This window comes from Grammomys surdaster, unplaced genomic scaffold (assembly GCF_004785775.1).
Source record: "Grammomys surdaster isolate TR1022 unplaced genomic scaffold, NIH_TR_1.0 271, whole genome shotgun sequence".
In the NCBI taxonomy this organism is placed as follows: Eukaryota; Metazoa; Chordata; class Mammalia; order Rodentia; family Muridae; genus Grammomys; species Grammomys surdaster.
The window spans coordinates 1,680,651-1,697,557 of NW_021604712.1; the positions used below are offsets into that span (position 1 = coordinate 1,680,651).

Genomic DNA, 16,907 nt, shown 5'->3' on the forward strand with positions numbered 1-16,907 from the left:
CATTTTTTATGTTTATTTAAGTCGTTAGCCATAGGTTGGTAATTTCATACATAAATACAATGTATTTAGATCACGTCCACCAGCATTCTGCTCCCCACTCTGACTCCTGGCAACCCAATCTACCACACACCCTCCCGATCTCAGGTTTGCTTTTTCTTGTAAGTCTTTTCCTCTTTTATGTAGTCTTTCCCGAAGGAGATGCAAGTATGCCCACTATTCCCTGTGGTGATGATTTCAGGAATTCCTCTAATAAATACTTTTCTAGTGATGGTTTTGTGGTTTTTGTAAATAAGTACCTGGCTGTGACATCATACCTCTGTTTTCTGGATGGTCTTGTTTAGTAACAAGGTGCATTTTTAAAGATCCATCCATTTTAAAGTTTAAATTAAAAAAAATAGTATTCATAGATGATAAAGGAAATTGGTTATAGAGATGCTAGTATTACTGGTTTGGGGAACATTAGTGTGCTGGTTACTTTTGTCAACTTAATACAAACTAGAGTCATCCAGGAAGAGGGACTTCAATTAAGAAAACCTTCCTTCAGATTGGCCTGTGGGTAAGCGTGCAGTACACTTTCCTGATTATGATTGAGAGGAAGGCCCAGCTCACTGTGCATAGTGCTACCCCTGGGCAAGTAGATGGTCCTGGGTTACGTAAGAAAGCCACAGAGGGCCAGCCACAGTTACTCACAGTAACTCCAGGGCCTTCAGTCCCTGCCTCAGCTTTCCTCCGTGACCTGGGAGCTGTAAGAAAAAATAAATCCCTTTCTCCACCTTAGTTGTTTTAGGTGAATGTTTTTTCACAGAAACAGGATGCAAACTACAATAGCCAGCTAAACCCACCTGACGTCCATTTTGCTATCCACAGGAAGATGCTCAAATTACTTCTTCTAAGATTGTTAGGCAACTCTTCCAAACCATTTACTTAATTTCTCTTTGATAATGCTTTTAAAAAAATCACGTATCAATTTTTTACATATGGTATTTCTAGACAGCCTCTTTTGTTTTATTAACCTCCCGTTAGTCTTGAACTCTCTCTCACTGCACTTTAAATTGCCATGTTTGACTTTCTATCTAGCCCAAGAACTCTTTCTTTCCCTGAGGAGAGCTGCTTTGAGGGCGGGGGTCTGGGGAAGATGTGAAGGCATGGTGATATATAGGAATAGCACACCAAATAAAGCCCCTGGGGTCAGGCAGAGATGATTCAGATGGGGACCTGGGAGATGTTACCAGAAGCCAAATCAGAAAGACAAGATGTCTGCCTTCCAAGGAAAGTGGAGGGACTAAAAAAACCTAATCAATCAATTAAATACTAGACATTAAATTAGAATAGGCAGTAAGATACTCTGTGTCATAAAGAACTAGCTTAGAGGGGTGAAACTTGATGGCGGAGACATTCTAAAGAGCCTCTTGCTGCCTCCAATTATGTGCCTATGAAATAGACTATTGACTGTCATTAAGTAAGGTTGAAACTGTATTTCAGCAGATCGTGTGTGTGTGTGTGTGTGTGTGTGTGTGTGTATGCACATATGTGATATATACATACATTCAGTGCACTGCTCTGCCATAACCTCTTCCCAGAGACTCCTCATTTAATGATAGTTTCCCCAAATGCATAGCCTCACTGGGGGTGTTAACTCTTCGCTGTATACCAACCCCTTCTCTGAAGGGTTCCATAGAACCTTTAAATTACAAGTAAAACACAAAAATCACATATCCTAGAAATCTGGTGGCTCTTTAATGAATAAAAATAATTAGACGTATATAACTTTTCTACAACACAGGCACAAAGCAAGGGGCCAAGGACACACATTCATGCATTCCCAGCCAATACAATAGCAAGATAGGATGAAGCTGTGTGGCCAATGGATAGAGTCTGACAACTGAATAAGAAATGGATCAAAAGTCTTGAGCGTTTCAAGAGCCTGTTCTCCAAAACAAAGAATCCCATTCACTCTTCACTTGCCTCCTGCCTCTTCCATTCCACACAGCAACACTATTAGTGTTCTCTATCCTGCCTCTAAAGAGTAAATTGTTGCCACATTTGGCTAGGGGTACTGCTGAGTTAATCTCGTTGAATTGCTGGTGTCTTCAGTTTAGGGTAAATATGAAGAACAATATCTCACCACCCATGAAAGAAGGCACGAGAGGAGAGGGAAGGATAACGAAGTCACGTTGGTGCAAAAGCTACCTTGTACTGAATCGTGTCATCATGTGGGTTAGCCAAGGCAGACTGCCTCCAGAGGGGTCCATTACCAGTCTCGAATGGGTGCCTCGATTTGAAGTGTTCAACTGAGACATGGAAGGATCTGAGAGTCCCAAATCGCCATGAAATTCCTGGGCTATGGCTGAGACCAAGACATGGCTCTTTATGGAAAGTTCAGCGTAAGATGTTTTCTTTCTGGAGTCCCCCAGGTGAGCTCTGGGGTCTCCTGGTGATTGAAGAGGGCTTTGCAAGGAAGAGCTGTGTTTATAAATAATGCATTTCCTTTGTCTTGCAGGAATTCTGGAGGCAGAGGTACAATCAGATCAGCTGTGAACAGCTTACATAGCAAATCTAATAGGTTTGTAAATTAGATTTTGTGTTCATTTGTTTTTGCTGTAAGGCAGCTATTAATCTGCTTCTCCTCTTTGCTGGATGGTGCCCTTCTTACTTAGCAAATAGATCTGTTTCATTTCTTTGGTTTTGCATTTCCTTAATCACTTTTGAGGGGAGCTGTCAATGGGAGATCACATGAAATGGTCCATGGGGCTAGAGAGGTTGCAGAGATGGGAAATACAGATGGGTGAAAGTTACTGTCTGGAAAAGAGCCCACTCACTTTGTAGAGCTTGAAGTACCACCAACTTACTTGTAACCTGGATTTTTGCTGAGCAGTAGAGCCCCTCAAGCAAGCTAGGACTTTAATTCAATTTCATTGTAGTTGATGGCTTGTCTAGGGATTGAGACGGGAAGAAAGAAAGCATTTGAGAACTTTGCTGAGCCATCTTAAAATACATAGGGAGTCAACTAAGTAATGTTAATTCTAATTATTGGATGTGCACTCTAAATTCTGAAAGAGCACTCTTACATAGTATAACTGGAAGCGTTTGGGACAGTCCTCGGCTATGGGGCAGATTGGTGCAGATGCTTAAACTCAGATTCACTGAAGACACCCCATGCTTCTAGTTCTCCATTCTCCACAAAATGATGAGTATACCACAGCTCTGACTACTGTCTCAAAGCCCAAGCTAAGAAACAGGGAGGCAAGTAGTGAGACCTTAAACATAAACAAATTGTTCAAATTGATGCCCTTGTTTAACTTCCTCAATGTCCTGTTTTGATACTGCTGGGAATGAGAAGTCCACAACATTCAGAGACTGAGTTCATCATTCTTCCATATGTTTTAGGTCTTTGGACCATATCTGACCTGTAAAGTATGTCTGATCTTGACCCTGTGTAACTGGCGGGAGACGGTTCTCGCCATCATTGTTTCTACAGCTCTAATGGCCTCAACCATATGGCACTTCAAATGATATGTATCTTTTGGCTAAAACACAAACACAGCCGAAATAAAGAAAGCCACATGTCCCTATACTTCTTTCTGTCCTACTATGGAAAAATGTCCCCTTTTGGAGACAGGAGACCCTGCCCACAAAACCTACATTTCCATGGTAACTTGAGGAGGCACCACCAGATTGAGTCTGAGAACTGAGCAGTCTTGGAAGCCAGGCAGCCCTGGATTCAACGCTGAGTTTTCTAGGTAGGGCTTCAGGCAAGTAAATTTACTCTCTAGGTCTTAGTATCCCATGCAATTAGATTAATAAAGCAGCCACTTAGAACTACAGACTATAAGGCTTTATGTAGCCAGCTTATGAGATGATCAACGCATGCATCAGATGCTTGGTGCTATCAATAGATGCATTGGTAGCATCAAAGACTGGTGAATGAGAGTGAAGTTCAAGAGTTCAAAAGTGAAGCAACTTAGTCCCAAAATGTACCTGTAGTGTTTGAGATGTTCTGAGCCCTAACGGGCATATTTATAGAAGAGAATTAATCTCCTTCAGTAGTCCAGCTGACTTTGTATAGCACAAAACATATGAATCATGTAAACAGAGGTAGTCCCTGTGGATAGTTAAGCCATTTTCTTTATTGTATAGACATGAAGGCAGAATCAAGAAACCTAAAGGAATCTTGCCATACCCCCTACCTAGATATCCACACAGGTGAAGTTCAGCAGCAAGGCTAGCTATGTAAGAGAGGATAGCTAAGACTTAGGACCAGAATGTTATCATTACCAGTGCCTGGATCCTTCACTTCTTTTACCACCTTGTACCCAAGAGAAGTCTGGAGATCTCACCTACACATATCTGAGCAGGTCCCCACTACAAGCCTTCATGAATCCATACTCGGCAGAAGCTTTCTTCCTTAGTGTGCTTGATGCCATGCAAAATGCCCAGTTCCTGGGGAATATCACTATCACCAGGGGTCAAATCCATGAGATGCCAGCCATGATGTTTTTAGAAAGACTATGTCAACTCCAACAGGAAGATATTTCTAATACTCACTCCTACTAATGTAAGTTGCAGTGAATATTGGGGAGTCTTAGGATGTGACAGCAGTACTCATGGTCCTGAGTTTACCGCTCTTGCCTCTCACCACACGCAAGCAGGCAGTAAGTACCAGGGCTAGGTAGATAGTTCAGTGGGTAAAGTACTTTCTGTACAAGCTCGAGGAGATGTGTTCAATCTGTAGGAGCCATATTAAACAAAAACAAAATTCCAGCCAGTTATAGAGGTGCACACGTGTGATCCTAGCACTTGGAAAGCAGACACAGATAGGTCTCTGGAGCTGGTTACCTAGACAGTCCAACTGAACTGTAGAGTTCCAGGTTCAGTGAGAGGCACTGCCTCAAAAAATAAGATAAAGAAAATTAAGGAAGATACCCAACAACCTCATTTGGCTTACACACACACAGAGACACACACAGACACACACAGACACACACAGACACACACACACACACAGAAGACAGAGAGGATGCAGTCATACTAGCCTTCCTGGAGCCCTGGGCAGTGGTAGGAAACAGCAGTAGCCCTTTAAGAACTGCAAAACCTCAGAGCTCAGCATGTTCCTCTTAGATGCCTTCTTTCTTTAAAGATCTAAACTGTGGACCAGAGGGGTACGGGGATTTCTCATGAATGCCCAGCTTGCAGAACCCTCTGCATGACACATTCAGCTTTCTTTGATGAAACCATAAAATTCCAAAGTTTGGGCTTTCTGTTTTCTTCTGTAAGTTCCTCTAAGCCTGTGTACTAGATGAAGTATATCAGCCATACTCTGAATCCTTTCATGGTCTATCTTCTGCAAAGCTATGTGGTCTAGCCTCTTCAAAGCTACAAGGCAAATGCTAAAAAGCAAAGGAGGAAGAAATTAGGGAGAGATGGAGGTGAGCAGATGGGCCAAGTGTGCCACACAGGGTGGACCCTAAAAGAATTTGTTCTCTACCTGAATAAAGCAAAACAGAGTGTTGAGTTCAGGCATCCCTAACAGGATTTTATCTTTTTGAACTTGGTTATTCCAAGGTAAATGTAGAGGACAGAGGTGTTTGGTTTCAACTCTCAAAGGCTATATAGCATTCAGCATTACAAACCCACTTAATATTCTAACAGGGAGAATGTGCTTCCAGCTAGACAAAAGGCAGCGTGGGACATGACCCACATGTATCTCTGTGCATTTGCAGGAGGCAGACTGGCTTCTACACTGTCTTCAAAGATATCAGTGTAGCCTGGTTTCTTAGAAACCTACTAGCATATATTTCAAGTGTCTGAGTTCAAAAAGCCCTGCTGTCCCTGAGTCAGACAGAAAGAGAGTTTGTATCCAGCATTGTGATCTGCTTCAGGAATACAAAGCCAGCTAGCTCCTTCCTCCATGCCAGGCTTCTCAGGACCAATTTCAATGTCAAACTCAGCAAGTGGTTACTTACTAGATACCTGCTATGTTAGACCATTATGAAATGGAGAAATAAATGAGTAAAATCCCCCACTTGAAGTCATGTAGATACAAGACTGATAATTCTATCATAGGTGGATGCTTTTCTATCAGCAAATATAGTGATGGGGGGACCAGTGATACGGCACAGTGATCAAAGGCACTTGCCACAAAGGCTGACTATCTGAGTTCAATCCCCAGGACCCGTATACCCATATGGTGGAAGAAGTCAATGGAGTCCTGCCCCTTGTCCTCTCACTTTCACACACACACACACACACACACACACACACACACACACACAATTTGAAAAAGTTTTAAAAGGAAGAAAATGGCAGAAAGGAGGGAAGAAGGGTGAAGCCACAGGCTACAAGGACATGACCTCTGTGGTCTTAGCTAGCTTTGTTAAGCTTGTAGGCCTGCATGTAGTAGTTTATGATTTCCCCTTGTGAGCAGTCTTCACTGTGGCTAAGAAAGGAAACTGTACTGTCCTGGCAAACAGTGCCTATTTCCCTAGAAGCAGAGATGGGAGAGAAGGAAGAGCAATTGTAGAACTCCACTTCCTGTTTCTAAGAACCAATGTCTATAGGCTATTCCTGAGGGAGAGAGCTCGTGCGTTCTAGAAGATAAATAGACTTCCCTTCTCAGGTAATAACAGCAATTTTGCTCTTGTGAAGTTTACATTCAAGCCTGTGCAAAAACAGAACTATTAGACGTGTCATGGGCAGGCTCACAGATCATGTCTACCTTCGTTTTTTTTCCCCCCCTTCCAGAGCTGAAGTTGTAATAAATGGCTCTTCATCGCCAGCTGTTGCTGACAGAAGTAATGAAAGCCTTAAGCACAGCATCCAGCCAGCCTCGTCCAAATGGAGACACAACCAGACGCTCTCTCTGAGGATCAGGTATTGGTTGGTCACTACAGACCAAGAGAGAAAGGGGCAGGCCTGGACTTCTTTACCATGAGCCACCAAACTGCTGCTCTCTGTTATTTAAAGAAGCCAGGATAGAAATAAAATGTATCCCTTCTGAGGAAACAGGTTTTATCTATTAAATGATCAATTAAATATGCCACATGCCCTATATGGATATGTAGTTATTTGGACAAAGGGAGGACACGGGTGAACCTACCCCACAGGGTCCTCAGTTCATGCCAGGAGCTCTGCTTCTAGGCCGCAAAAGGTCACAAGTGCCTCTTTCTCTGACATAAATAGCTGCTTCTTGTTTGTCTCTACCCGATACTTGTGTCCCCATTCTGTGACAGTCCTTTACCTGTCTGCACTGCCGATGGCCCTTGTAGAATGAAATCCTACCTCCTTGCCACCTGAGAACACACAACTATAGCTGAGAGATCCAGAGTTTGGACCAACAAGCAACCTATCTAAGCCAGAGGAAAGCTTTTGTCCTGCTCTGGCGCCTTCAGATAGCAATCATCCTTGGGTGGTGGACATGGAAAGGAATTATAACTTCAGTCTTTGGGACTTTGGGTTGAGATGATGTTGTGAGACTGACTGACCCAGCAGATACTCATCTCTAGGCTGTGTGGCCCAGGGCTGCTGGCATGAATAGACATGTTAGGCTGCAACATACAAAAACAAGTAAAGACAACTCAGTAGGATGTTCACACCAGACCTAGTATATCTTGCAAATAAGCGAAGCTAAGGAGATTGCACTGAAGGGGGTTAGTCATTTTCTAAGGGGTCCAAGAAGGCTACTAGGAAAGGCTGGCTTATACCAATAAGTTTTGAAGGATAAGTAGGAGTTTGTCAGGTGTGCCATGTTGCATCCTGCATGTTCAGGGTCTGAATATGGTATTTGTGATGAGGAATGAAAGAAAATTGAACAGAAGATAGAGAATGGGGGGTGGGAACACTGCAGCCAGGACCACATGAGAAAAAGCTTGATGATCCAGCAGGGCATGAGCATGCTGAAGCAAAAGTGAAGGGCAAGATACAATGTAGCAAGAGGCAGGGAGTTGCCACATCCACCCCCCAGCTCTAGACGGGGAGGCAAAAAAGAGCATAGGACTAAGGAGTGCTGACATCCAGGAACCCAGGAACTGAGAGGCCAGCTGGAAGAATTGCCATGGGGAACCATGCTTTCTCAGCACCTCTTTTGGGGCCACCTAGGTGAGACTCGCCCCTGTTGCACTATCCTAACAGCCACGCCATTTCATCTGGGACTCCGAGGGACTGACAAGACAGATGCACAGCAGCAAACCCCACCAACCTGTAGCTAATGTCACAGCAATTATTCTCCCCTAGATGGTTCTAGAAGCCAGTGTTCTGAGTGCTGCCCCAGCAGCTCTAGGAGAAGCCTTCTTCTTGCTTCTGCTGGCTTCTCAGGGCTCCAGGTATCCCTGCCACTGTATCACACTGACATCTATCTCTTCTGTCCTGTCGTCTGAGTCGGTATAACCTCATCCTCCATTTCTCACAGAACGTGGTCCCTGGATTTAGAGCCCACAGGGAATCCAAGATCATCTCATCTCAATATTCTTAATCCTGAGAAATGTTGTTTCTGAGTAAAATCACATCCATGGGTCCCAGAGGTTTGGAATTGGCCGTATCTATAAGGAGGCCACCATATTCCATGTTCCCCACTATAGCACCTATAGCCAGAACCTTCCTACTTCAGCTCCTTCTGGCCCTTTTCTGTAGGAACTCTGAAAAGAAGATGAAAAGTATAGAGACATACACATTCATGTGTACACATGTGCACACACATGCACACAATCACACACATGGATGCACACACACATACCCCATTTGTGAAGAAGAGCAGACCATTGCTTCCATAAGGAGTCTGCAGACACCAGCCACTGTAGAAGGAATAATATGCCTCCACCCAGAGGGAAAAGGAATTTCCTTCTACTCAATTAGTTGCCAAGATTATTCACAATAAAAGATTCTGTAAGTGATTTGGAATGATATTTAATAATTGATTGTAATTTCTCATAATTAGTTAGAAATTAATTCCCTCACAGAGGTATTTATTTATGAGCTTTCTGGGGGCTTTCTTTGCTTTTAAATACTTTGGGGTAAGTAATTGCAAGGGATATTAGCAATTTCCAAACCATATTAGCGTGTCAAGTTATATAATCTTTAGTGAAGTATAGTAAATAAAACGCTTTTGTTTCCCGCTAAGAAGTAAGAAGTGCTTAACCAAGATGGCTCTCCCCCTGCACAGTTACGGGAGACTCCAGTCAGTAATGTACAGTGGCTAGTGGATGGATCATACAATGCCCAAAGGCTTCTGCCTGTCCCTTGGCTCTCTAAGAACATCCCAAACCTGGGTGTGCACTAATCATCTGACCTGGGGCCTGACAGAATCGGAGCTTCATCGGGTGTGAGCTACAGCTTCTAGATTCTTCCTAGTTTCTGAGTATCTAGAAGTGCAACCTCCTGGGACTTGCCTCAGGGTATATACCCTTCAAGCTTTGCAGGCCCAAGGCTTGGTGTTACCAAATGCACATCCAGATAGAGTCACACATTTGCAAGCCACCCCTGCAGTCTGTGGATGGAAACAAGCTGCTCTGGGACTATTCTCTAATGGAGGCTTGCTGCAGGAGATACAATTAGATCAGCTGATCCAAGCATGCAGCTCCTTCCCCGTATGGCTGAAATCACTATCCTGTCTTTTTATTGTTGGTGGTGGTGGGTTTTTTTTGGTTTGTTTGTTTGTTTGTTTTTCAAGAAACTTTTTGAGAAAGCCCTGGCTGTCTGGATCTTTCTCTCTCTCTCTCTCTCTCTCTCTCCCTCTCTCATGTGTGTGTGTGTGTCCACATATATATGTGTATATACATATATGCCATATTCATATACATATACGCCAGTCTGTCCTTGAACTCAGACATTCTCCTAGCTTTGCCTCCCAGTTGCTGGGACTAAAGGTGTGTGCTGTCTGTCTTCTATGTGTAGGCATGTCTTGTGGAGGGCAGAGGTCAACCTCTGACATTGTTCCTCAGGAGCTGTGCACCTTGATTTTTGAGAGTCTCTCATTAGCCTGGAACCCATTGAGTAGGGTAGACTGGCTAACATTTGAGCCTTGGAGATCTGTGTGTCTTCACTTCTCCAGGACTAGAATCACAGGCACACAACACTGTGCCTGGATTTTTAAATGTTGGTTCTGAGGGTCAGACTTTCATGACAAACACTTTACCAACTGTGCTATTTCTCTAGCCCCTTAGGCATTTCTTTTAAAAACTTAATTAAAATATAATTAAATCTTTTCCCCTTTTCTTCCTCCAGCCTCTCTCATGTACCCACTGCTGTCCACTCTTTCAAACTTGTGGCCTCTGTTTCTTAATTGTTGTTACTTCTGTGTGTTTGTGTGTGTGTGTGTAGATATATAAATAGATAGATAGATAGATAGATAGATAGATAGATAGATAGATGGATGGATGGATAGATAGATAGATAGATGGATAATGATTTCCTAAATGTATAAACACAACCTGCTCAGTCTGTGCGTTACTTACATTCATATATAATTTCAAGACTGATCATTTGGCACTAGACAACCAGTTGGGAGGTCTTTTCCGCTTTCAGCATTCCTTACCTGTCTGTGGTTCTTTTCTATTGTTGTTGGTTGTGTGAGAGTTCTCCTTCCCATGTTAATGTGTCTATTGGTATCATCCTAGAAGAATAACCTGTAACTTACATATAGGTCCTTAGGTTCCTATAAGTAGAGCTCCTAGCTAGTACTCAGGCTCCTGCGGACAGGCTGAGTTAGGAATAAATTCTCACAGTGATTCATGAAGGTATCTATTCCTTTCCAGGTATGACTCCATCCTCTCCCTGTGCTATTCTAGAACTTTCCCTCTACAGCTAACTTACCCTGGAACCTAAAGAACTGTATTTTGATCACTTTCTCCTGAATACACACAGAGGAACACTTCTCTGTAGTACCAGAATGTCACAATTCATAAACCCCAGGAGTCAGCAACCAGAGGAATAACAGTTAGTCCACAAAATGGGCCAGTGCACAGGCCAGGAGGCCATGTTCACAGGACCTTACAGATGGAAGCAGTAATTTCCCGTAACAGTTCCACAGTTCATCTACCTGTGCCCCCTCCCAACTCCTCCCCAGTCCCCATGCCTGAAGAAACCTTCCTGGAAAAATAGAGACAAGTGAGGAATGAGGGCATACATTACTCTGGCTTCTTGTTATGCTTTTAGATCTTCCTGTTAGATGGTAGTTCCCCTAAGATAGACAGTTTGATGAAGGGTGGACCATAGGGCTGCTTTTGCCCAATAAAACATGTTTTCTGCTGTTTAAGTAACACTGGCCAATGTAGGGCAGGGTTCTCAACCTGTGGGTCGAGACACCTCTGGCAGTTGATCTTTTCAGAGGGATGGCATGTTAGATACCCTGCATATCAGATATTTACATTGTGATATGTAAGAGTAGCAGAATTATAGTTATGAAGTAGCAACAAAAAATAAATTTCTCGTTAAGAGTCACCACAACATTAAGAATTTTATTAAATGACCACAGCATTAGGAATATTGAAAATCACTGCTCTAGGGACTTCTATAAAGCCTAGAGAGCATTTCTGAGGGCAATTGAGCTCTAGGTGTGCTCAGCACTGTTTTGGGTTGCAGCATCCTTACAGGGTGACACGGGATAGAACATCTGAGCCAGTACAGAACATCTAGCAACATGGAGACTTTCTTCATTTGGTTTTCACAGGAAGCAAATTTTAAAGTTCTTGGATGCAGAGAAGGATATTTCTGTCCTTAAGGGGACCCTGAAGCCTGGAGACATTATTCACTATATCTTTGATCGAGACAGCACAATGAACGTGTCCCAGAACCTCTATGAACTCCTCCCCAGAACCTCACCGCTGAAGAATAAGCATTTCCAGACTTGTGCTATTGTGGGCAACTCGGGGGTCTTGCTGAACAGTGGCTGTGGGCAGGAGATTGACACGCACAGCTTTGTCATAAGGTAACCATCCACCCGCAGCAAGCGTTGTGGCCCTGAGTGCCAGGTATATTGGATTATATTAATGTGACTGAAACAAGCCACATTAATTGGGTACATCCTGTTCTCAACCTTCATTGCTTGTCATAATGGCTTTGAGACAGCATTAGTGACTTGTCTCATTGCTGTGACCCAACATCAGACAAAAGCAGCTTAAAGGAGGAAGGGTTTGTTTGCAGCCTGTGGTTTGAGGGTCAGTCATGATGGAGAAAGTATGGCAGGGAGACTTTGAGGCAGCTAGTCAGATTTAATCCACAGTTAGGAAACAGATGAATGTTTGCTATGCTCACTTTTCCCTAACTTGTTCAGCCTGGAAACTGAGCCCATGGGTAGTATAACACATCCCATGGTGGAACTTCCTTCTTCAGTTAAACCTCTCTGGAAAGTCTCTCAAAGGCAAACCAAGAGGTGTGTGTCCAAATCCAATCATGTTGACAATGAAGATTAGCCATCACAGGGAGTCTTGTCCCCAATCACAATGTATGTCTATTTTATTAAATCACCTATAGGACAGGACATGGGCATTGTGTGACCCAGACAATTTAAATGACCCTGGATTATATCTAAGGCTGGGAATCATAGAGTACAGAGGTGGGTAGACTATGACCCTTAGCATGTCTTGTAAATAAAACTTTATTACAACGCAGCCACTCCTGCCCACCCTTGCCCTGCTAATAGAGTTCTGGGCAAAGCTGGGGTGTTTTCGCTAAAGCAATACAGAGCACATACAGGCTGCAAAGCTGGGAATATTAATTGTCTGGCCCCTTACAGAACCAGCTTGTTCTCTGAAAACACTAAACAGAACCTGGTACAAAAGAGATTAAGAAAATCTGGATGGATAGTTACTGGGGTCAGGGCTGTAATAATTCCCAGTATTCTAGAAGGCAGTATGCCACCTGTAACTTTAGAATCCTGGAGTCAAAACCTAGGAAATGAAAAGTGATGGAGAAACCCAGCAGTCATTTTCTCTATAATATCAGCTCTTGTTTTGCCATCACTGGGGACATTGTGACAGTTATCCATGGCCCTGGTACCTGACCCTCAAGCCATACAAACTCAGAAACAAGGCATTGCTGTCTGCTGGACGAAAGTAGGACACATGGTGCCTCAAGTTTCAGCCCAAACTGCTCCCAGCCCTGGCAGAAATCTGAGACGCGACACACATTTGTTCTCCTTGACCAGGTCTCTCTGTGCTTGGCAGAGGCAATAGCTCTGTTCCTATGTTCCTAAAACCTCTGGTCTAAAGATTGGTTAAGAAAGAGTTTGAAGAGGGAAAGAAAGGAAACTGTGGGAATTTGTCTGACTGGAAGCCAGAGAGGTGAGGGATGGGGGACAGCTGTTAAAGTGGAGGACACAGGGCAAAGCATCCTCCCAGGCTCAGCTCACCACAGTGTACAGACAGCAGTGAAGGAGCCTTTCTGACCTAGTGTAGCTCTTGCAGGTCACGACCCTGTACTTTGATATGAGTGAAGAGTTTCAACAGGTAGCTTCCCAAGCCATGCTAAGCCTCACTCCTTACTGAGGAGAGTGATCCACCCGGAATGAACATGGTTGGCATTATCCTATGGGGCTAGGGTCCCAGGCTGAATGAAAGGAAAATTTCTAGAAACCACCGTGAGGGTCTGGCCCACAGTTCCCAATGTGGGTTCTGAAGCTCATTCTTGGCTCTACTGGTCATTTGTCATGTGACTTGGAGTAGATCCCTCCTTTTTTCCTGGGGCCTTGTTTACATCTATATAATGTTTGGGTTGTGTTGGCCAATTCCAAGGACCTCCCATGATAGAGCCTTTTCAGACAATAATCCAGATTTCTCCACAGTTGAATGTGGTTGTGTATCTGGTGGTTATTGAATGCAGAGGCACTGGGTATGAAGTGGGTCTGAGACTGGATTTCCCATAAGACCCCGAGGAGGTATACAAGATGCTCCTAGAGAGAGGCTAGGCTATGCCTTGCTGACCCCACATCCACCAGCACACATACATAATCAACAGGAAATGATGTCATGAATGTTAGGTGGCATAACATGTGGACATGCCCGATGTCCCCACATGATAGTACACTGAGTATTCGTTCTCTATAAACTGTATGTTTCCATTAAACTGCCTCATCCCGAGACAGTGAGCTCCTGAGATAACAACACTCTTTTCTCTCAATGTCTGGACCACCTCCAGGCTAAGGACCTGATAGCATACAGGAAGACCCCAAAGGGCTGTACTCCAACAACAAATACTGAAAAGATCTTAATGGATGCCTCTCTCCATCTATCAAAGTCTGCAAACTCAGTTTTCCTCGTTTATGTTTCTGCCCCCCTCCACGTGAAGGGCATGCAGAACATTAGTACTACCTCAGAAAACTACGGGGAGACCCAGGAGTCCTAGTAGGCCCTGGGACACATGGAACAAGTGAACTTGTGACAGGTAGCACCTCCCACAAGGATGAACAGACCAAAAGAGGGGGAGATGGGGAGGCCAGAACTGGTCCAGGGGGCTCTGTTGAGCAGTTGCTGGCTACACACTGGCTGCTGAGACACGAGATGGCTGAGACAGCTAAGCCCAAGAGGATGGCACAAGACTACCAGGCCAGGATGAGGAGAGATGCCATCCTCAGCTTCATTCTTCTGAGCAATACACACACACATATACACACATACATGCACATACACATACATACACATACACATGTACACACATACATGCACACACATACATGGATACACATACAACATGCACACATACATACATAGATGCCCATTCACATACATACACACATACATGCACATACACATATATACATGCACATATACATACAACACACACACACACAGAGATGGTAAATTACCAGGAACATAGTTCCTTAAGAGGTGCTTTGCCCTCAGCATGTTATTACTAGCAGGCTCATAGCATCTGGTGTTAGCCTGTGCCTGTCTATGAGCTTACTCAACTCTCAGCACTATCCTTTCCAGTGAGGAAACTGGGATGGCCAAAATTTGGGTGATCACAGACAGGGTTAGGCTATGGAGATGGCAGCCTAGCTTCAGAATCACAACTACCCCTCGTTCGAAGCTTCCTCTACACATACTGAGACATACCACTGGGCAAGCTTGGGACCCACAGACCCCCAACCCCAGCCCACATAGGTGTGAAGCCTCTGCTGTGAAGGGTCCTACCCTCACAGGGTGCAAATATGCTGATATCCCTTCCAGTGGAGGCCTTTCCGATTGTCATTGTAATAATCAGTGCGTTTCCTACCTCCTGACCTGTCCTCAAATCTACTAGAGACCCAGTAAACCTGTGCTCCCTTCTTTGCCCCTCGGCAGTTGTCTCCAGTGAGCCTGACAGGATTAAATCCTCCTGACTCTTTTCTCAGGATTGGGAGTCAGCTCACGAACAGTTCTCACCGTCAGGAAAGCTCTGGAAGCCTGACTCAGCTGGCTTCTGAGTCACTGGGGCTATGGGTGGCCCCAGATGGGCCACTGTGCTGGAAGTACTCCCACTCTCCAAAGCCTATAGCAGGGGCATCTGAAGAGGTCCCAGCATTTCTCTTCCCAACAACTTTATGCCACAGGTGGAAATAGTACGCCTGGGGCTAGAGATGGAGACAAGAAGTATTTGGGGAGGCTTCTGAGTCAGACACCACGAAGTCTGAGTCCTAATGGTCCCCTTTCTGACCCAGGGGATTTGGGCAAGTTAATTGGCAACTGAGGATTACATCTGTTTCATCTGTAAAGTTAATACAGGTTCACAGTAAAATGAACTGACCTGTGAAAGAATACCGGCCAAGTGGCCAGCATAACCCAGGCCTCAGTGATGCCCCCTTGCTATGGACTTAACTGACTTTCTTTCCCAGCCAGAGAAGAACAGTTATTGCTTAAAGGCAGGGCCAGCTGGTATTGTATGAAGTGATGGCACCTGGCCCCTCCCTCACACACAGCCAGCCCCAATTCTGTACATACTTGCTATGCATTCTCAGACATATACCCACTGATCTGAAGATTTTTCTCACCAACCAGTCCTCCAGGGAAAACAGTACCTCCAGGCTGTAGATTCAGTCCCTGGGGCCCTCAGCTCAGGCAGGAAGCCTTGCACACATACCTGGGGCAGAACCCTTGAGGGAGGGACCCTCAGTGAAGTTCATGAGCAGGCTGATGGGTTAAGCAAGACAGTGCAGTGTGCAGCTCTGCCCATGCTGGTCATTCCCTCAAAACCCTCTCCCTTCAAATGGCTCTCTACTGCCTTCAGAGCCAAGTCCCTGATAACCAACCTCTGATATCTCATCCGGCTGCTCTTTTGTTCCTTGTCATGATCATCTAGGTAATATCTGTTAGCCAGAGCCACTCACACACCGCCTTCTAAACACCCATGCTGTGCCAGATTCTCTGCCCTCAGGCAGATTCCCTGTGCCGAAAATCCCTTAGCATGGTGGTTTTTTAAGCTGCGTGGAACCCAAGGAGGAAGAGATTTTTAGAAAGTATATGTATGCACATGTATATACATATATACATATAAATTCTTAAGCTCTGAGGCCTGCTGAATCAGGATCTGGGGAATCCTATTTTTAACAAGTCTCTGTGGGATTCTTCTGACTTTACAAACTGGAGACAAGCTCTTTTTCTGGGTCTGTCCACCAATGCTCTTTTGCTCATCCATCCTTTAGATTTCCCTCCCTGCTCTGACACCTGACAGTCCTCTAGTCCATAGAAAGATGACAGCAGTTAGCACTGGCTATGCCCTCATTATGGTCCAGCAGCATTCTGTTCATGTGGTCTCTGTCACTGCCAAAGACATAGACGCTCCCAGAAAGCACAGAGAAGAAGAAAAAAAGCTGCCCATTATCACACAGGTAGAGCATGCCAGATCTATGTTTTGAACCTGGAAATCTGTCTTCTGAGCCGTCACTATAAAGGGTCACCTACTGAATCAAGGAATACCTGTTAAAAGCAACCTCATTGTGGAAC

At 44.4% G+C, this 16,907-nt stretch overlaps 1 protein-coding gene across 2 annotated transcripts in view; it reads left to right on the top strand.

Annotated features, from left to right (window-relative positions):
• Positions 1-16,907, top strand: part of St8sia2 (ST8 alpha-N-acetyl-neuraminide alpha-2,8-sialyltransferase 2) — a 72,440-nt gene that overhangs the window by 34,584 nt on the left and 20,949 nt on the right. The window contains exons 2-4 of one of the 2 annotated variants that reach the window (XM_028776714.1): positions 2,501-2,563; positions 6,742-6,870; positions 11,660-11,917. In XM_028776714.1, the coding sequence (XP_028632547.1) occupies positions 2,501-2,563; positions 6,742-6,870; positions 11,660-11,917 (450 nt within the window). The remainder of the gene's footprint in view (positions 1-2,500; positions 2,564-6,741; positions 6,871-11,659; positions 11,918-16,907) is intronic. The other variant, XM_028776715.1, reaches the window with a different exon arrangement.